Source organism: Tenrec ecaudatus, chromosome 3 (genome assembly GCF_050624435.1).
Source record: "Tenrec ecaudatus isolate mTenEca1 chromosome 3, mTenEca1.hap1, whole genome shotgun sequence".
In the NCBI taxonomy this organism is placed as follows: Eukaryota; Metazoa; Chordata; class Mammalia; order Afrosoricida; family Tenrecidae; genus Tenrec; species Tenrec ecaudatus.
Window position 1 is genome coordinate 76,772,708 of NC_134532.1, and position 18,144 is coordinate 76,790,851.

At 38.1% G+C, this 18,144-nt stretch overlaps 1 protein-coding gene across 2 annotated transcripts in view; it reads right to left on the minus strand.

Annotated features, from left to right (window-relative positions):
* NAA15 (N-alpha-acetyltransferase 15, NatA auxiliary subunit) overlaps window positions 1-18,144 on the minus strand; it is an 86,195-nt gene that overhangs the window by 21,717 nt on the left and 46,334 nt on the right. For both annotated transcript variants that reach the window (XM_075543771.1, XM_075543770.1), the window contains exons 7-14: window positions 14,215-14,334; window positions 9,978-10,073; window positions 9,717-9,823; window positions 7,754-7,826; window positions 4,849-5,018; window positions 3,568-3,720; window positions 2,863-2,991; window positions 1,191-1,404 (exon numbers count right to left, since the gene is read on the minus strand). In XM_075543771.1, coding sequence (XP_075399886.1) covers window positions 1,191-1,404; window positions 2,863-2,991; window positions 3,568-3,720; window positions 4,849-5,018; window positions 7,754-7,826; window positions 9,717-9,823; window positions 9,978-10,073; window positions 14,215-14,334 — 1,062 coding nt within the window. The remainder of the gene's footprint in view (window positions 1-1,190; window positions 1,405-2,862; window positions 2,992-3,567; window positions 3,721-4,848; window positions 5,019-7,753; window positions 7,827-9,716; window positions 9,824-9,977; window positions 10,074-14,214; window positions 14,335-18,144) is intronic.

The following is an 18,144-nucleotide window of genomic DNA, read 5'->3' on the forward strand; positions in this document are numbered from 1 at the left end:
GGTGTGAGTGGCGATACTGAGAGGGTGGAGGGAGGGTGGGTTGGAAATGGGGAACCGATTACAAGGATCTACATGTGACCTCCTCCCTGGGGGACGGACAACAGAAAAGGGGGTGAAGGGAGAAGTTGCACAGTGCAAGATATGACAAAATAATAATTTGTAAATTATCAAGGGTTCATGAAGGAGGGAGGAGCAGAGGGAAAAATGAGGCGCTGATGCCAGGGGCTTGGGTGGAGAGCAACTGTTTTGAGAATGATGAGGTCAATGAATGTACAAATGTGCTTTACACAATTGATGATATATGGATTGTGATAACAGTTGTATGAGCCCCTAATAAAATTATTTTTTAAAAGTCAGATACAAATGGACATATCATTATATGAACTAACATATGTGAAATATGTAGAATAAGCAAATGCCTACAGAACATTTATTGATTACCAAAAATGGGTAAAAGGAGGAGACGGAGGAGTTCCTGCTTATGGGGTAATAACGTTTCTGTTAAGGACGATAAAAGAAGTTTTGCAAAGTGATGCTCTTTGCACACATCGTGAATGTAATTAAGGTCACTTAATTATGCAAGGGGGATTCAAAAAGGCTTGGAAAAATTCCATTATCTTTTATATCCATTTTTCTAACTTTAGAAGTTCCCCTGTTGAAAGTAGCTAAAATTACAAAATTTCCAATACATCTACGACCACAATAAGAAGGGGAAGTGGAAAGAATGGGCAAGGGCCTGGGTTACTTTTATCTTAGCAGATTCTCTAGGTTAATCCAAGTGAGCTTTGCCTGTCCATATGCAATTACCGCTTAGTAACTGAAACATAAACTACCGTAGAAAGGAGAACAGGATCTATTAATAGACACTATCATAGAGAATTTCAACTTCAAACAGAACACATCCTAACAGTGAGCAATAGTGAGTATTGGATAAAACATATTAAAGATAAAACTCATCAAATTCAAATGATTTAAATGCAAGCATCAGTACATAGAAATGTCTTATTTTTAAAATTTTCCATTCAAAATACTCTATTGCTTAGAGAAATTCATAATGATTATCATCTTCTTACCACGCATGTAGCACCTTTTTTAAAAGCTTAAGAAAAGTCTATACATTACTTCAAACTACAAACACACATATATGAACCAGAGCAAAAAAATAAGGAATTTCAAAGTAAATATGATACCTGTATCAGCTTCATGTTCTTTATTCTCATCTGTAAGAGGGTTGTCATGAAGCTTCAAATAAATCTCTATAGCAATTCTTGCTGCCTTGAAGTAAAATGGATGTTGTCGAAGTACATCTTCTAATTTTAATAAGTCCACATAAGATCTAAGGGTAATCTTCCTCATACAGTATGTATGAAAGTCAAACTGGTCATCAGTGATTTCTATAAAATGCTAACAAAACCATCTCTTTTAATTACGGTAACTTCATTACATTAATTTAAATAACTAGCAATGTAAGAGAAAATTAGAAAAATCAAAGCCTTACATTACTAATTTTCTTAGCATGAAAAAATTCAGCGAGATAAAAAACATTAGAAACGTCATCATTCAATAAAAGTACTTTGCATATCAAACTGGCAAATTCAGTTGGCAATCAACTAGCGCTGGATATGGCTAGAAGCATGCACTACACAATTTGTTGAATGGAAAGGTATAACAATGAAAAGAATATGAGTATACACGGTATTCCTTTCTTAAACATACGTACATAAGCTATTGTAACAAATCAACAATTGTTAGTATATATAATGATGTGATGAACCATTTCCAAAGAATTATAGTATATTCTATTGGGCCATTTTACTGACGTACATAGATGAACCCTATGCAATATGAAGCTGGCATAAAAGATTACAAACAATCAGCAACAAAGTCAAGAAACAATTTTCCCACTTTCCCTAGGCTTTGGTGTTCTCTACTTACTTGTAATACCACAAACATGCAATTATATAAACTATATATGTGAAAAATGAAAAAAAATTCTCTGGCATATGGATAATACAATATTTTGATAGCATATGAAAGTTCTCATTTTGTGGCTAATTCATTTATTTCCTTTAGAGCTTGTTTGGAGGTTCTACTAGGAGAGAACAGCTACTCATCCGCCCTTGACTGAAGCACAGCCAGCTTTCTACTGCTGTGGAAAGTTGTCTTCTTTAACAGGACACAAAAGGAGTGGTGAGGGAGGAGGAGGAGGACGGCTGTCTAGCTAGCCAGATAACGGAATCAACCCTGCCAAATCAATGGGGTGACAGATGTCGCTGCCAGATCGCCCTCATATTCTATTTGTTCTTTAATCCTCTTCAAATATCATTTTTTTAATTGGGGAGGTGCACGCAAAAACGAGAAATTATAAATGTTATAAAATATTGTAAAAAGGCTTCAAAGCTTACACCATATTTGTATAAAATCAAGAGTACATGGTATCATTATTCAACAAACAGGATCCTTGAATTACTGAGCTTTGTATTGAAGACACGGTACCATTTAAAAAAAAAGCTCAATAATAAATAAAAATATAACTAAGTATAAACTTCCATTAAAATTTGCAAAGGAAATGTACACTCTATCGTCATTTCCATTTTAAAAATGGAAAACCATGAATGCTGATCTTTGAGAGAACCCACTCTGAATCAGGAATCCTTGAGGGGCACCAAGGCACTTCACTAAACTGTTGCAAAAGGCACAGCCCTGAGAGAGACCCTACAGTGCTCAGTTTCTGTTCTTCACACCTGGAGGCATCAGAAAAGACTCAAACTATAACAACATACAAAACACACCAGGAACTCTGAATGAAAAGGCTTTGACCAAGCATAAAATGAGAAACGCATATACACATAAGGTACTTACTCTCTCAATCTCATGACATTTCTTAAGTGCTTCACCAAACTTATTCATTGCCTTATAAGCCTGGGCACATTCTGTTTGGAACCACATGCACTGCATTTCATTCAAATTCTCTACTGCTGATGTTCCTTCCTACAGGAAAATCACATATAGTCAACACCACTGCTGAGCCAATACACAGTTTCACCACAGAATGTAAAATGGGAAAGATATTCAATTGATTTTGAAAAAAAAAATTTTTTTAAATGAATTGGCAGTCTTTTCCTTCTTGAAATCCTTTTCCCACTTCAAGTAAGTTTTACTGTGAATTGGGTAAAGTGGGCTTACAGAGCAAATTAAGTTTTCCAGTAATAACTCATACACACTGTTTCATATCATTCATTGCACCTTATTAAAAAGTTCTCTCAAATTTTGTATTTCTTAAAAACATTCTGAGAGTAAAAGAGTTAATAGTTAACTATGGGAAACAAAATTAAATCCATTTCCAACCACTGTGAAAATAGGTCCTTTGCAACAGATTAACAAAAGTCTGCAAAGTGGGGAGCAGAGACCAACAGAAGAAAAAGAACACAGCACGTAACGAGTGTTCAATAAATTAGCTCCCTTGCTCGTAAAAATCACAGACATCTATCAATATAAACGAGAACCATAAGTATAAAGTGGCAGATGTTCTGTGTATTCATGTAAAGGAACGCTAGGTATACAAACCCTGGTAAATTTTGAGCACATTTCTTCAGCCTCTTTAATCAGATTGGCTTTTAGCATATATTTTGCACACTTGGAGTTGATAAATCTGTCTGCTGTGTCCAACGCCTGAGCTTCATCCATCCACCTTGCAGCCTCCTTAATATTTCCAGCATGCTTACAAACATGAAAGTAGAATAAATTAAAAGTGTGTTAAGTATATTACCAGAGTAGGCTATCTGCAGATACATTTATGAATCTTGTCATTTTAGTAACATGACCATATACTGGTATGTGATCACACTTAAATATGTTAAGATATATTAATGTACAACTCAGGGCATCTCATAGCATAGAATATACATGTGCAGAAGCAAGGTAAGACAGAAGGAAAACTACTGCTATTTGCGTTCCAGTTCACAGTTCCATGGGTTTATTGTATATAAAATAGTTTTAAAAGTTCCTGCAATCAGTAGATGGCTACAGTCAGTTTCTCTCAGTAGCATATCTGTCTTTAGTGTCCTTAGTGTACCACCCCACCCCACCCCCCAAAATGTCTAATCAAAAGCGTGGCTTCCATGGGGAACGGCTGGGCCAACGTAAATCAAGGAGGTAGAAGTCCGCTCAGAAAGTGATAGTGACTGTTTTGGGGGGATCTCAAAGAGTAATCCTGATAGAGTTTCTCAAAGGGCAGAGGCTCATTAGGAAGAAGTTAAGAAAACTGAAAACTGCATTGGTGAGGAAAAAACAGGAAAGTTGCACGAAAGAATTTTTTCCTATCACAACAATGCATCTGTTTGCTTACAAGTTTAGCAAAGGTTGTCCTATGAGAATTACTTTGTGAAACCTTACATTTACCCTCCAGACCTGACTTGCCACATCAGACTTTCTGTTCCCCAAACTCAGAGAGCATTGAAAAGGAGCACAATTTGAGTCCCTTGAAGCCGCCACAAAGCTGCCATTTCGAAGGAGCATAAAAAAACGCAGCGCTCTTCTGGGAAGGCCCAGATGGCGGTCACAACAAGAAACAATTGTTTCCTATTCTGATTTTTTTGTTTAACAATAGTTCCTATGATTTTATAGCAATACTTCTGGACTTAGGAGCAAACACACATACACATAAATGAATGACCAGACTACCATAAATTTAGACTCTAAAAACATAAACTGAGGATGAAAATACTGTACTCATTATTTCATGTTTTTCAAACCATTCAATGTGACTTTCATGAAAATATTTAGAATTTATAAAATATTTTTATTGTGGCTCATTACCATATTTAAGAGGGCAGAAGAGAATATTACCTTATAGATTTTAGCTTTGACAAGAAACAGTTCTATCAGTGTAGGTGTACTTTCAATAGCAGTATTTATGTATTCCAGCGCAATCGAAGGCTGACCAATTTTGTCATAATGTTGTGCCAAGTAGTACTGGACCCAAAGTAACGTGGTTGGTGGCTCCTCTTTTCCATCATCTTAAAAAGGGGGAGAGGGACAGATGAAGATAATATTAGCAATTATATATGGTAAAAGAATTCCCTAGCTGAAAATGGTCTTATTTTTATTACAAATGTAAAATAGTTTGAACCATGTCACTTCAGTATCTAGCTATAAAACTGCCCCTATCTATACGCTCTCTGAAAAGAAATATGGTTTCAGCTTTGTGCCTTTATAGCTTCCAGCACAGTGCCTTGCATATAATATGGACTTTATTAAACATGACAGATAAATGAGAGAAAATGCAAATAATTACCTGAAAGGAAAACGGAAAAGATTGGGTAAGACAAATGAGGAATGCATTATTGATGATTATTTATAAGAAGATAAAATTTTTAAGTCAAAAGAACTTGTATTAATAATGAGAGTTTTAAAAGTACTGACTGCTGAATTGGGTTTCTAGCTAATGTGCTAAACTATACACAAATATACTTGTGATACGGTTATTTTCAACTTAGGTAATTATAACATTAATGTTAGATTTTAAATATGCTGAAATCTGTACAGATGCACAGTTTTACGGAATAAGACCTATATCAGAAAAACAAGATGACAAAGGATGCTTATTCTGTATTTTATCTCATGATTTAATTTTAATATTCAGAAAAATGTGTAAGTTAAATCTACAACCCACACATTAAAAAAGGTTTTGTAATACAAATGTCTTAAATCTGACAAGGTATTTGCTTTCAGAGAAAGCAATAGATGCTTATTTTCAGCCTAGTTAAAAGCACAACGGCTCAATGGACAAACAATAGGAGTGGAACTCACCAACTCCCGATCTGATAGATCTGCAACAAAAGTGCTGCATATTCTTGGGCATGTCATTGAACCTCTTCCACATTTGTAAAATGTGTAGAAAAATGCTGATAATCAAAGGAATATCATGATGATTAACCAATGAAATCATGGCAAAGCCTTTTAAAAAGTAATGCTAGAATTAATCTGAGAACTAGAAATGATCTAACAGCAATGAGCATTCAAATTTCCCTCTGGGCTTTTATACTAAAAACTGGGCTCCTTGAGAAAAGAACTGGCTCCAAGGGTATAGGAGGAATACGAAGATGCACTCTCGTCTTGAATGTCTTGTCAAGGACGCTGTCACCTACTACTAGGAGAGTACCTCAAAGTTGGGATCATTTGATGTTATAGTGATTTAAAATATCAACTTCTGAACTCTTAATACATCAAAAATACATATTTCATCTTTGCTGAAGAGTACGACTAAACCAACTATTTTGAAAATTGGTTAGAAAAGAAGGGGGGGGGACTGGGGACACCAACACTTATCATGCTTTTCCCATCCATACAAACTGCAATGTTGAGCCCCAAACCAAACTTACTGCCATTGAGCTGACTCCGACTCATAGAGACCCAACCTATGGGACAGAATAGAACCGCCCCAGTGGGTTTCCAAGGCTGCAAATCTTTATGGGAGCAGAAAACCTCATTTTTATCCCTTTGTTCAAACTACTGACCTTGTAGTTAGCAGCCTAATTGGGTAAGCAGTGTGAAAGTTTCCCTTTTAAAATAATAAAATGAATGATTGATGCCTCCTGATACAGAAGACACGTATACCTTTAAATTCGCCATCTTGCTCACATTTCTTTTATAGAAAAAGATAAACAAACCAACCAAGCCTGCCAAATAGAAGTTTCTGGAGTGATGGAAGCATTCTAAACCGACCTTGTCTACTATGTAGGCATTAACCAGATGTGGCTCTTGAGCAGCAATTAAAATATTGCTAATGCAACTAAGGGACTGCATTTTAAATTTTACTTAATTTAACATTTAATAGTCATGTGGGAAATGGCTATCAGGTACAGCACAGCTCTACCCAGCAAATTCAGAGGCTGGAATAACAACATGTTAAACCCCATGGGACTGCATCCAGCAAACCCCACAATATGAAAATTCAAAGAAATAAAGAGTGATTCCTTAAACGTGTAGTCAGAAAGTAAGATAGAGCAGAAATCTATGAACTAAAAGAGGCGTAGGAGACTATCAACCAATATCAAAGCACAGATCTTACTGGATCCCAGTTCAAATGATTTAAACAAGAATAGAAAAAATGCTCACAGTTGTAAGACATCTGGAAATGTGAACGTTGTAAGCTGTTGCAGTGATTAGGAATCATATCAACCTCATTTGGCAAGTGTTTTCTTGGTCCTAACCTTTATAAAAGCAGATTTTGAGGGCTCTCTCTCAGAGTCACTGGGTAAGCTAGCAGCTGAGCATTAACTAATGTGCCACCACACATCCTTAAACACAAACTTAAAAAGGCTAGATATTTGACATTAATGGTTTAATTTTTGGTTGTCACAATAATAATGGTACAGCTATATTTAAGCCCTTTACCTTCTAGATATTGAAAGTCATGAAAGAGATCATGTAACCATTGGGATTTACTTTAGAAGGATATAGATGAAGTGAAGTTAGTCATAAATAAAAATTATGGAAGCTGGATGCTGAGGAAATGGGGAGCTATATATGATAACATCTAGTAGATGTTTTACATTTTACATAAGTTCCTTCTCCAAAAAAAGTGCACACGTGTGGCACTTACAGAGAAATAGCTCCATATAATATGCAAATTAAAGATCAGCATGTTCTAGGGGAAAAAAGTTTTTAATGTCCTGTGCTTACCCTGAGTAATTAATAATACTAACTGGCTAATTAAAATTCTCAAAACATTTTAAACTTGAGCACTTACCATTTGGGTTAAATAGCCGGCAGCTTTTTAGCGACGTTTCATAACCTACTACTAATTCTTCTATGATTGCCACCTAGAGCATAAACACACAAGCACGCTCCATTAAAAACAGCTCCACGATTCTAATGGAAAAGTAGTTATTATTAAAGGACTAAATAAATAGCCAGTTACACGCACACATACGCACACCCACTTATAGATCTCAATCTCTGCATAAAAATTTTAAAGTTATCCATTTGTGTGTATTAGGAAAATTTTCTAAGAACTTCTTGGTAATCCCTTTTCCCACGATAGGAAATAAAGCACCAAGCTGAACTAAGCATCAGAAAAGGGCTGGAAAAAGAAAAGCAATATCATGAATGATTTATGTCTTGATTCATTTTTAAACTCAATCTACATAAACAACATCCAGAGCTAATATTTGCTCAAGAATAAAAAAAAATTCCAAAAATAAATGCTAAATTCAAAGAAAAAAACTCCACAAGGAGACAACAGGAACCAACTTTTAATTTTATAACCGGTGACCCAACATTCGAGAAGCAGCAACACCAACAGTGGGTGTGCCCCATTCACAAGCTCCAGGAAAATCCATGGCCATGCAGGTTCAGATTGCTCCTGGTCAGGACTGCACTACTTGCTTCCTAGCTTCATGAGGATCAGTGAAAATATGCATATGTGTGTATTTCCCATTCTTTAGTTAATCTATCCTTAATGGATTTGTTACTACAGAAGTTCTCGTAAATAACTACATTTGAGCCAATTTAACAGATTAACACCAGCTCTCTTGAATACCTCAGTAAACTGTCAGAACTGAATGGTCGCAGCTAGGTTACTCTGGTGTGCCCATGTCCTTCTGCTCCCACAAGTTGAACTATATGCTTACTAAGAGTCACTTTCTTCCCCTCAAACCTGTTTGAATCAGTTGCGTTTATTACCATGATTGCATAACTTAATTCAGTTCTACCTCAACTTAAGAAATGAGAAAAGGAAAGACCTGCTTCTACAGAATCAATACCATGAAAGAGAACCAGATAAACTAGACGTCTAATCAATTTAGGTATAAATGAAACATATAGAATAAATGAGAAAATTAATAAAATGTTGGACTCCACATGACAAATGTACTTCACAAAGATCTCAGTTCTCCCTCTACCAAAACCGGAAATAACCAAGCACATTTTGTGGACATACATAATTTATGCAGGGGGGAAAAATGTGAACCACCAATCAATCAAACTCTAATTCAAGGTCTTTCATCAAGACTGGCAAATACATGCACATTATGTGCTTTAAGTTAGATTGTCTAACCGGTTTCATTTGTTCCATCATTATGATTCTTCACTGTAACTCATTAAAAAAAACAACAACCCGTATCTTGACACCATTGTATTTGCAGGCAAAATCATCTAAGTTAAGAAGAATCAACCATCCTCTAAACAAGCATTTGCAATATTATAACACAGAGCTGAAAGAGTAAGCTGGACTTACTGGGACAGCAAACAAACTCTTATGACAGATTTTTTTTTTCTACCAAATAAAAAAGGAGAAAGATTACTAAACTAAAACTTGTCTTAAAAAAAAAAAAGTATCACGTCTGACTTTCACCATGAACAGGGATAAAAGAAAAGGTTGGAAAAACACTACCTTACCAATTTTTCATATCTACACTGACTCACTGAAATAGGAAGGAACTTCAAAAAATTCATGGGAAAATTCCATTTTGCCATGATCTTTTTGAGGCCACCTCACATAAACAGAGACAAGAGACAGAAAACAAATAAGCAGCACATTATCCAGCTAGAGAGAAAAGGTGAAAAGAAGGCAATAAAACATTTAAATGGCAAGCTAGGAAGACTGATACCAGATTCATAAAACATATCCTGTGCACAAAACATCAAGAATCAACTGTTCCAAATACTGAGCAAACATGACCGCTACTAGAAATCACTGGCTTTTTCGTTACCTTTTCTTTATCTTTGTATAATGATCTCAAAGTGTTGAAGACTGGCGGGCAACCCTTACTGAAATTCATCCTCAGGAATTTATCCAAACATTCCTTAAACTTCTCACCTAAAAGAAAAAAAATCCTGTTTGCTTAAGTTTACCCAGACAACTTGAACAATGCTCACCTTGCTATTAATATGCATATTTAACATTTAAAGCCCAGGAAAGGAACTTTAAATCATAATTGCATTTTCATCCCTCTATAATTCTTCACACTCACCAGATAAAAAGTTTAATGGCAGTCTTCTTGGCACCAGTCCTCTAGGATATTTAGTCCAGGCCTCCTCAAAAATTTTTAGCCTTTCTAACATATTACCTGCAAAGTAAAAAGAAAGTTCATATATATATATATATATATATATATATATATATATAATGTGATCTATAGCACAAACTACATTTCCCTACAAAAGTATAAATTTCTCCAAGTACGTTAAGATGTATTCCATTTACCAGAACATTTATAAGATGGGAAAAATTATTTGTAATCTTACCACCCAAACTCAAATTATTTTAGAATGTTTTGTTCCAATATTTTTATATTTCAAATACAAAACCAGTAACTTGACCTAAACTAATTGTAAGTATCTTAGGAATTTGAAGACACCTGGAACATGAAGAGTACTTTAAGTATCTTTTCAAAGGCTGAGAAGGTCTTTCTTCAAGTTACAAGAAAGTCACGTGGTTTTGTTCCTATGTATTTTCTATTTACCATTCTCTTTAGCCTTTCCTAACTCCTCACCTTTGACTTATTTTGAATATTCTCCATCTACCCTCTACTTTCATCTGTTTTTTATATACCTCTTAATAATCAAGGCTGAATTTCAGTTTCCCCTCAGTTATAGACTCTCTTCTGTTCAATCTATTGAGATTCTGCTTTTCGTTTCAGATTTCTAATGGTAACTGCCCCCCCCCAAGCCCCGTTCATGTTTCATTGCTACAATTGCCTCTCTTAAATATCTTCTATCTTCTCTAACTTTCCTTTTGAAGACACTGCTGATTAATTCACTATGCTAGTGTTCCCAGTGGAGTTTCCACTTCCTGTAACAAACTTCGACAGTCTGAAGAATGACTCAGAGCTAGCCCTGAGGAAGCAGCACCACATCAGATCATTTGGCTGCTACAGAGCTGATTTCCAGGTTGTGAGGGACTGTCCAATTCAGAGGGGAGGGAAGGGAAGAGAAGCAGAGAAAGTCTCTGAACCCATTTGTCTGAGTGAAGAAATGGAGCGCCTGTCTCTACATAGAGAACAATATGCGGTGCCAAGATACATTGGTAGGCCCCAGGCTGGCGACTCAGGTACAACCACAGCTTACCACACTCAAATTACTCTTTCTTTCTGAGAAACACCTTTTCTGTCAGTGGAAGGTTCATGTTCAAGTTTTGAAAATTGTTTGTTTTCCTAAGAGCGGCTTTAAATTTGTTCTCTTTTCAACCATTTCTAAGAATCTGTAATAGGAAAGGTTCCAGAAAAGTGCTTGGCTTATTGCATAAGATGAAAAGTTTGCAAATGCACTTTTATATTCGGTTTTTGAACTAATTCTTAACCATTATTTTTCTGTTGTGCTTTTCATAGCTAATAAAACATACTAACCATCAGAATGACAACCACTTAAAACCCACTAGGACAGCTATTATTTCAAGAAAATAGAAAATACTAAATGTTGCTGAAGATATGGAGAGCCTGTATGCATTGCTGCTGGGAACGTAAATTGATCCAGCTACTTATGGAAAAGTTTGGTCCTTCAAAAAGTTGACCATAAAGATATTTATTACATGACCCCGTAATTCCACTCCTACCTATGTAATCAAAAGAATCAAAAACATGGATGCATAAAGATACTAACAAGTGTTTATTTCATAGCACTATTACAGTATTCATAATACCCTTAAGGTGAAAATGACTCACTTGTCCATCAAGAAGTGGATAAATACAATGTAGTATACATAGAAAAAAATTTATTCAGCTATTAAGAGAAATGAAGCACTAGTATATATAACATGAACGAACCTAAGATCATTAAGTTAAATGATAAAAGCCAGGGACAAAAGCCAAATACTTATGACTTCTATTTCTAATATATATGCAATAATAATATTCTCAGAGAGGAGGAAAAGGGAGACAGATACAGTTCAATGGGTTGGAGTGTTGGGAGTGATCAAAATGTTTAGGAAACAAGGGTCATGATTGTACAACATTGTGAACATAGTTAATGCAACTGGATTTAGAAATTACTAACATGGCAAACTTTGTTAAAGAGAAATATTTTATATTATAAAATCTAAAATGCACACACATATTAATAAGACTACAAAGAGGCCAGGGATGGGGTGGGGGCAGGGCGAGGGGATGAACAGAAGGGAGCCTTCTGCCAGTGGATGCACGGAGCAAGCACTCAGCGCCCACCCCACGCCCCACTGCCGTCATGTCAAAATCAGAGTCTCCAAAAAAGTCCAAACTTCTGCAAAAACTCTTCATCAGAGGGTTGAGCTTTGAAACAAGATATGAGAGTCTGTGGAGCCCTTTTGAGCAACAGGGATGCTCACAGACTGTGTGGTCATGAGCGATGCAAACACCAAGCGCTCCAGAGGCGCTGGGTTTGGCATGTACTCTACTCTGGAGGAGGTGCAACTTGAAGGCGAGGCCACACAAGGAAGAGTTGTGACACCAAAGAAAGCTGTCTCACGAGAAGACGCTCAAAGACTGGGTGCCCACGGAACTGTAAAAAAATACATCGGTAACATCAAAGACGACACTGAAGAGCACCACCTATGAGATTATTTTAAGTAATATGGGAACACTGAGGCAGTGGCAACAGGAGAGACTTTTGATGATGACGACTCCATAGATGAGAGTGTCAGTCAGAAACACCGTACTGTGAATGGTTACAACTGTGATGGAAGGAAAGCCAAAGCAAGAGCCAGTCAGTGACTCTTCCAGCCAAAGAGCTCAAAATGCTTCTGGAAACTTCAGTGGTGGCCAAGGAGGTGATTTTAGTGGGAATGACGACTTTGTTCGGGATGGACACTTCAGTGGATATGGTGGCAGTGGGATGGTTATAATGGATTTGGTAGTGATGGTGATCATAGAGGCAGTGGCCCTGGTTACTCTGGAGAAAACAGAGGCTATGCAAGTGGTAGACAAGGTTATAGAAACCAAGGCAGTGGCTTTGGCAGGGGTAGTAGAAACAATTTTGGAAGTGGCGGAAGTTACAACGAAAAATCTGGCAATTACAACAATCGATCTTCCGATTTTAGGCTGACAAAGGAAGGAAACTTTGGAGGCAGAAGCTCTGGCACTTAAAGGGGTGAAGGTCAATACTTTGCCAAACCACAAAACTAAGGTGGCTATGGTGGTTCAAACAGCAGCAGTAGTTATGGCAGTGGCAAAAGATTTTACTGACTACCAGGAAACAAAGCTTAGCAGGAGAGGAGAGTCAGAGAAGTGACGGAAGCTAAGGGTTACAACACATTTGTGAACGCAGCCAACTACATTTGTGGCAGGGCCTCCCAGCTACAAAGAGGAATGTTTTAGACAATACTCAGTATATGGGCAAAAGAACTTGAGGACTGTATTTGTGACTGAGTAACAGGTTATTTTAGTTTCTGTTCTGTGGAAAGTGTAAAGCAATCTGACAAAGGGTTTGGTGTAGTTTTCTTTCCCTTTTTTTCCTCCCTCGTCCATGTTATTGATTGCTAAATGTAATAGTCTGATCACGACGCTGAATAGAATGTACTTTTTAAATGTGCTGTGTGAAGTCTACTCTTAAGCCCTCTTGATAAACTAGCCCAACAGTGTGACGGGTAGAACTTCTTCAGGGTGATTTGAAATATAAATAACTTTAGAAGACAGCTTAGGGGCAGAGGCCAGTGTTTTCAGAAACCTTGGTTGTAGTTGAACTGATCATTACTGAGATGCAACCTGGAGTTCATCATTAAAAATGGTCGCCAAAGCAAGTTAATAGAGTTTATTTGGTTATAAAAAATGGTGTTGGCATATCCTATGTGATATATCTAAATTGAATAATTGTAGCAGGTAAAATTGTAGCTGGACCTGTAACTTAGGTATCATCCATTATCATGGGCAATCAATTTAATCTTGGGGGGAAAAGACAATTATGGAAAGAGGAGAGGTGGGAAGAAAGAAAACTAGAACACATTTATGGGGCTTTGAGGTGATACTATTACTGACTTAACTAATGAGATGAACTGTGTAACTATACCGAATGTGTTTTTCTTTAAAAAACGAACTAAGAGTTTAAAATTTTAAAAAGGGTGAATGCTCACACAGCCACAAACCCTCCAGATTCCTTCCCCCTCAGATTTAAGCACTGATCTGAGTGACTATAAAAGGAAGAAAAGTAAAACCTAAAGTGGACTTGGATTCTTCAACAATATACAAGTGCATTTCAAACAAATAAACAAACAACACAGAAAGAAGTCATAAACAACACTACCTGGCTTGAGTGCCTTTTCCAAGCCTTTGTAGTAGGCCCAATTCTCAGGATTTCTCTCTTGTAATCCTCTATAAACATCAGCAGCATCTTCCAAACGACATAACTGCAATAGAAGTTCTCCTGATGGAGAGGGAAATTTAAATTAACTATTTATTTAAAAATACAAAACAAAAGCACCTTCTAGTCATAATTTTAATTTTTCCTTATAAATGAAGGTAGGGAGGTGAGTAGATTTGGTAACTACTGCACTGCCTGACTCCCTCTAAGATCACTCTTTACTCTATGATCCACTTTTCCTTTGACGTTCACATTCTTTAGAAATACCATCTTCCTATTTACCCAGATATGTGTCCAGCTCCAGACCGCTTTCCCACCTTCACTAAGCACAACATCTCCAAACATCACCTGATCTTGTCAGATGCCTTGAGTAGACAACAGCTCACAGCAGCCCTATTGGACTCCTAAGCTGTGGCTCCTTACAGGGAGAGAGGGCCAAGGTTGTTCTCCCAGGGAGCACTGGCAAATGTGAACTAGCCACCAGCCCTTCTGACACCAGCACAGTATTTGACCATTGTGACAATGGGGCTTCTCATGCCATCACCCAGTCTTCCACTGAGTCCTGGTGGTGCTATGAATTATGCCTTGGACCAAAAGCCACAAGCTTTTCTTGAGACCCACTGGCCATTACAGATTTACAGGACCAGACCCTATCGAAGTCAGGATTAACTCAATTATAGGGCTTTGTCCACAATTATTCCTGCCACCATAAGGGCACTTTCAGCATCCACATGAATGACCCATCCCATAGTCTAAGCTAAGCTTCCTTCATCAGTTACAACATGACTTTGCTCTAACAGCTGATAGTCATGGCCACATTTTCAAAGACAACAGTGTTGCAACAGTCTTGACTCTCTCCCAGTGACCACGATCACGCAGGGATCCTGCTTTAGGCTTAACTGTCTTGGCTTCTTCATGAATCCTACCCTTCTACCTTAGATAAAACCCCATTCCCTTTTCTTCAGGTCTATCAGAAACCTAAATACTCTCTGCTTGGCTTTCTTGGATTCCATTATTGATTACACCACTAAAAAACAGCAGTCCTAGGTATTCAAATCAATCTTTTTTTTTTCTTCTTTAAGTTCAAGGATTGTTTGTTGGCCTTTAGGAGTGTTTTCCAGTCCAGTCTGTTGGGGCACCCTACCCTGGCCCCAAAGTCCACCTTCAGCATTCCCTGGGGACCTTGCCACTCCATTCCCTTGCTGTTCCGCTGCACTCCCCCAGTGCTTTGCCTCAGTGTGGTGGGATCAGGTCAGGTGCAATTCCCACAGTGTCTCCGGTGCTGTCCCCTGTAGCACTATGGGTCAGTGAGGGGCATCATGTCTCATAGTGGGGCCAGTCATGCTGTCCTCTCTGTGGACTGGCTGCTCTACTCAGGAACATCATCCTCACGGCCTGGTGGGCCAGGCTGTGCTCCACCCTCTCCTCCTCCCCCTTCATCTGCTCCCGTGTGCTCTGATCAGATAGGTCTCTCTCCCGGAGCTGCAGAATCAATGTCGTCCTTTGAAACAAATTCTTCTGGGGGGAGGGTCAAATCAATCTTAAACCTAGCTCCCGTTTGCTCTGTATATCCTCTCATGGAAGGGAGAAACAAATGGGCCAGGGGCATGCACTGATTTCACTAGCAACAGATGTACTTCGACCACTCTCAAGAATCTTAAACATAGGTCAGGAATCCTTCTTTATCCTTCATGGGCATCCATTCAACAAAGCTATTGTTTAAAAACCACTACTTCATTCTAGCACACTTTAACTCTTATCAGACAATTGAGCCCTTTCAAAACCAAACTCACTGCCATCTAGTCAGTTCTGACTTATAGTCACCCTTCAAGACAGACTAGACCCCCAACTACCATGATCCCAATTCTATCTTGCAAACCTGGTTAGACCAGAGACTGCACAGCGGTTACAGTTGGGATCTGGAAACACAGGGAATCTAGGACAGATGAACCCCTCGGGACCAATGGTGAGAGTGGCAATACTGGGAGGGAAGGGGAGGTAGAAAGGGGGAACCGATCTCAGGGATCTACATATAACCTCCTCTCTGGGGGATGGGCAGCCGGAAAGTGGGTGAAGGGAGACGCTGGGCAGTGTAAGATAAGATAAAATGATAATTTGTAAATTAAGGGTTCATGAGGGAGGGGGGAACGGGGAGGGGGGGAAGAAAGGAAAATGAAGAGCTGATTCCAGGAACCCAAGCGGAAGGCGAATTTTGAGAATGATGAGGGCAACGAAAATATAAGTGTGCTTTACACAACTGATATATGTATGGATTGTTATAAGAGTTGCATGAGCCCCAATAAAATGATTAAAAAAACCACCAGAGAGACTAGAACTGCTCCTGTGGTTTCCAAAGACGACATAGGCCTCATAGGTCTCATGCAATGCAGCACAACCTACTATGTCACCAGGGCTCCAGCACCGTGTGTCAAAGACTCTTTCAAATGTTTCACATGTGTTCACTAGTTCCATAGTCACATGTCTACAACACAGGTTATTATTTTCCCCATCTTAAAGCTCAAAGACTTAGGATGACTTGTCCAGCATCTTTTGGATAGTGCCTGGGCTAGGGTATACAGTGGAAGAGCTCGTATTCCTAACCTTTGTACAGTGGTTCTCAACTAGGGCAATTTTGCCACCCAAGGGACATTTGGCAATATCTGGAAGCATTTCTAGTTGTCATAGCTCACTCTGGGGATGGGGTGGGGTGGTGTAGGGGTGGGGTGGAGAATGGACCGTACTGCTATCCAATAGTAGTTAGAGGCAAAAGACTGCTACAGGCGTCTATCCTCTGAAATGAAGAGTTTTATGACTCAAATTGTCACCTGTGTTCTATGCAAAAACCCACTTCACTGAGAACATTTTTATAACTTCTACCTTTTCTCCCATACACAATGTAATACACACTTTCAGTTCTTTCCCCGAATCTCCACCTTTTTGTGCATGGGAGGACTTGGAAATTTCAGATTTAACAATAAAATATTTTGCCTAACTGTGCCTACTCACTCACTATAAAGCTCAAAAGTAATTCTGACTTCCGGTTGTGAGGTAAACCAAAGAGGGATAACCTGCCCTTGGGGAAAATGCTCAACAATATTTACATAGTGCCTCCCCCATCTCCCATGGGAGAATCTGCCCTGGATTGTTCCTAATCGTGCATTTTTTTTTTGTTAGGGGCTCATACAATTCTTATCACAGTTCATACATATACATACATCAATTGTATAAAGCACATCTGTACAGTCTTTGCCCTAAGCATTTTTTTCTTCTCTTTTCTTTTTTTACATTAGGGACTCATACAACTCTTATCACCATCCATACATATACATACATCAATTGTATAAAGCACATCCATACATTCCCTGCCCCAATCATTCTCAAGGTATTTGCTCTCCACTTAAGCCCCTTGCATCAGGTCCTCTTTTTTTTTTCCCCTCCCTCCCCTAATCGTGCATTTTTTACCCAGTTTCTATTCAGCTGTTGGTGACCCTGGAACCTGAACTCATACTACAGGCCACCTGGATTTTAGGTTTTGTCTTTCAGTGGTATATGTACATGAGAAGTATCTGATTTGGAAAGTCTATTAAGTAAACCACAAGCTACCTTAAACACACCTGGTGCATATTAAAGGAACTGAAGTACTCTTTGCACACTGCTTTTTGTGTAGACATTTGGCTATAGACATAGTTTTGCCTTTGTGAATGAGCACTAATGAACATTTTACCTTGTGTCCAACTTTTGATTGTTTCTTAATGCATTCAGTCACATCAGCTTCTAATCTGTACAAGTGGATATTCCATATATTTTAGTCTAATGAATATTCCTATACTTATTTTCCTTTTTGGATAGTGTTTTACATTCTATGCCATTGGC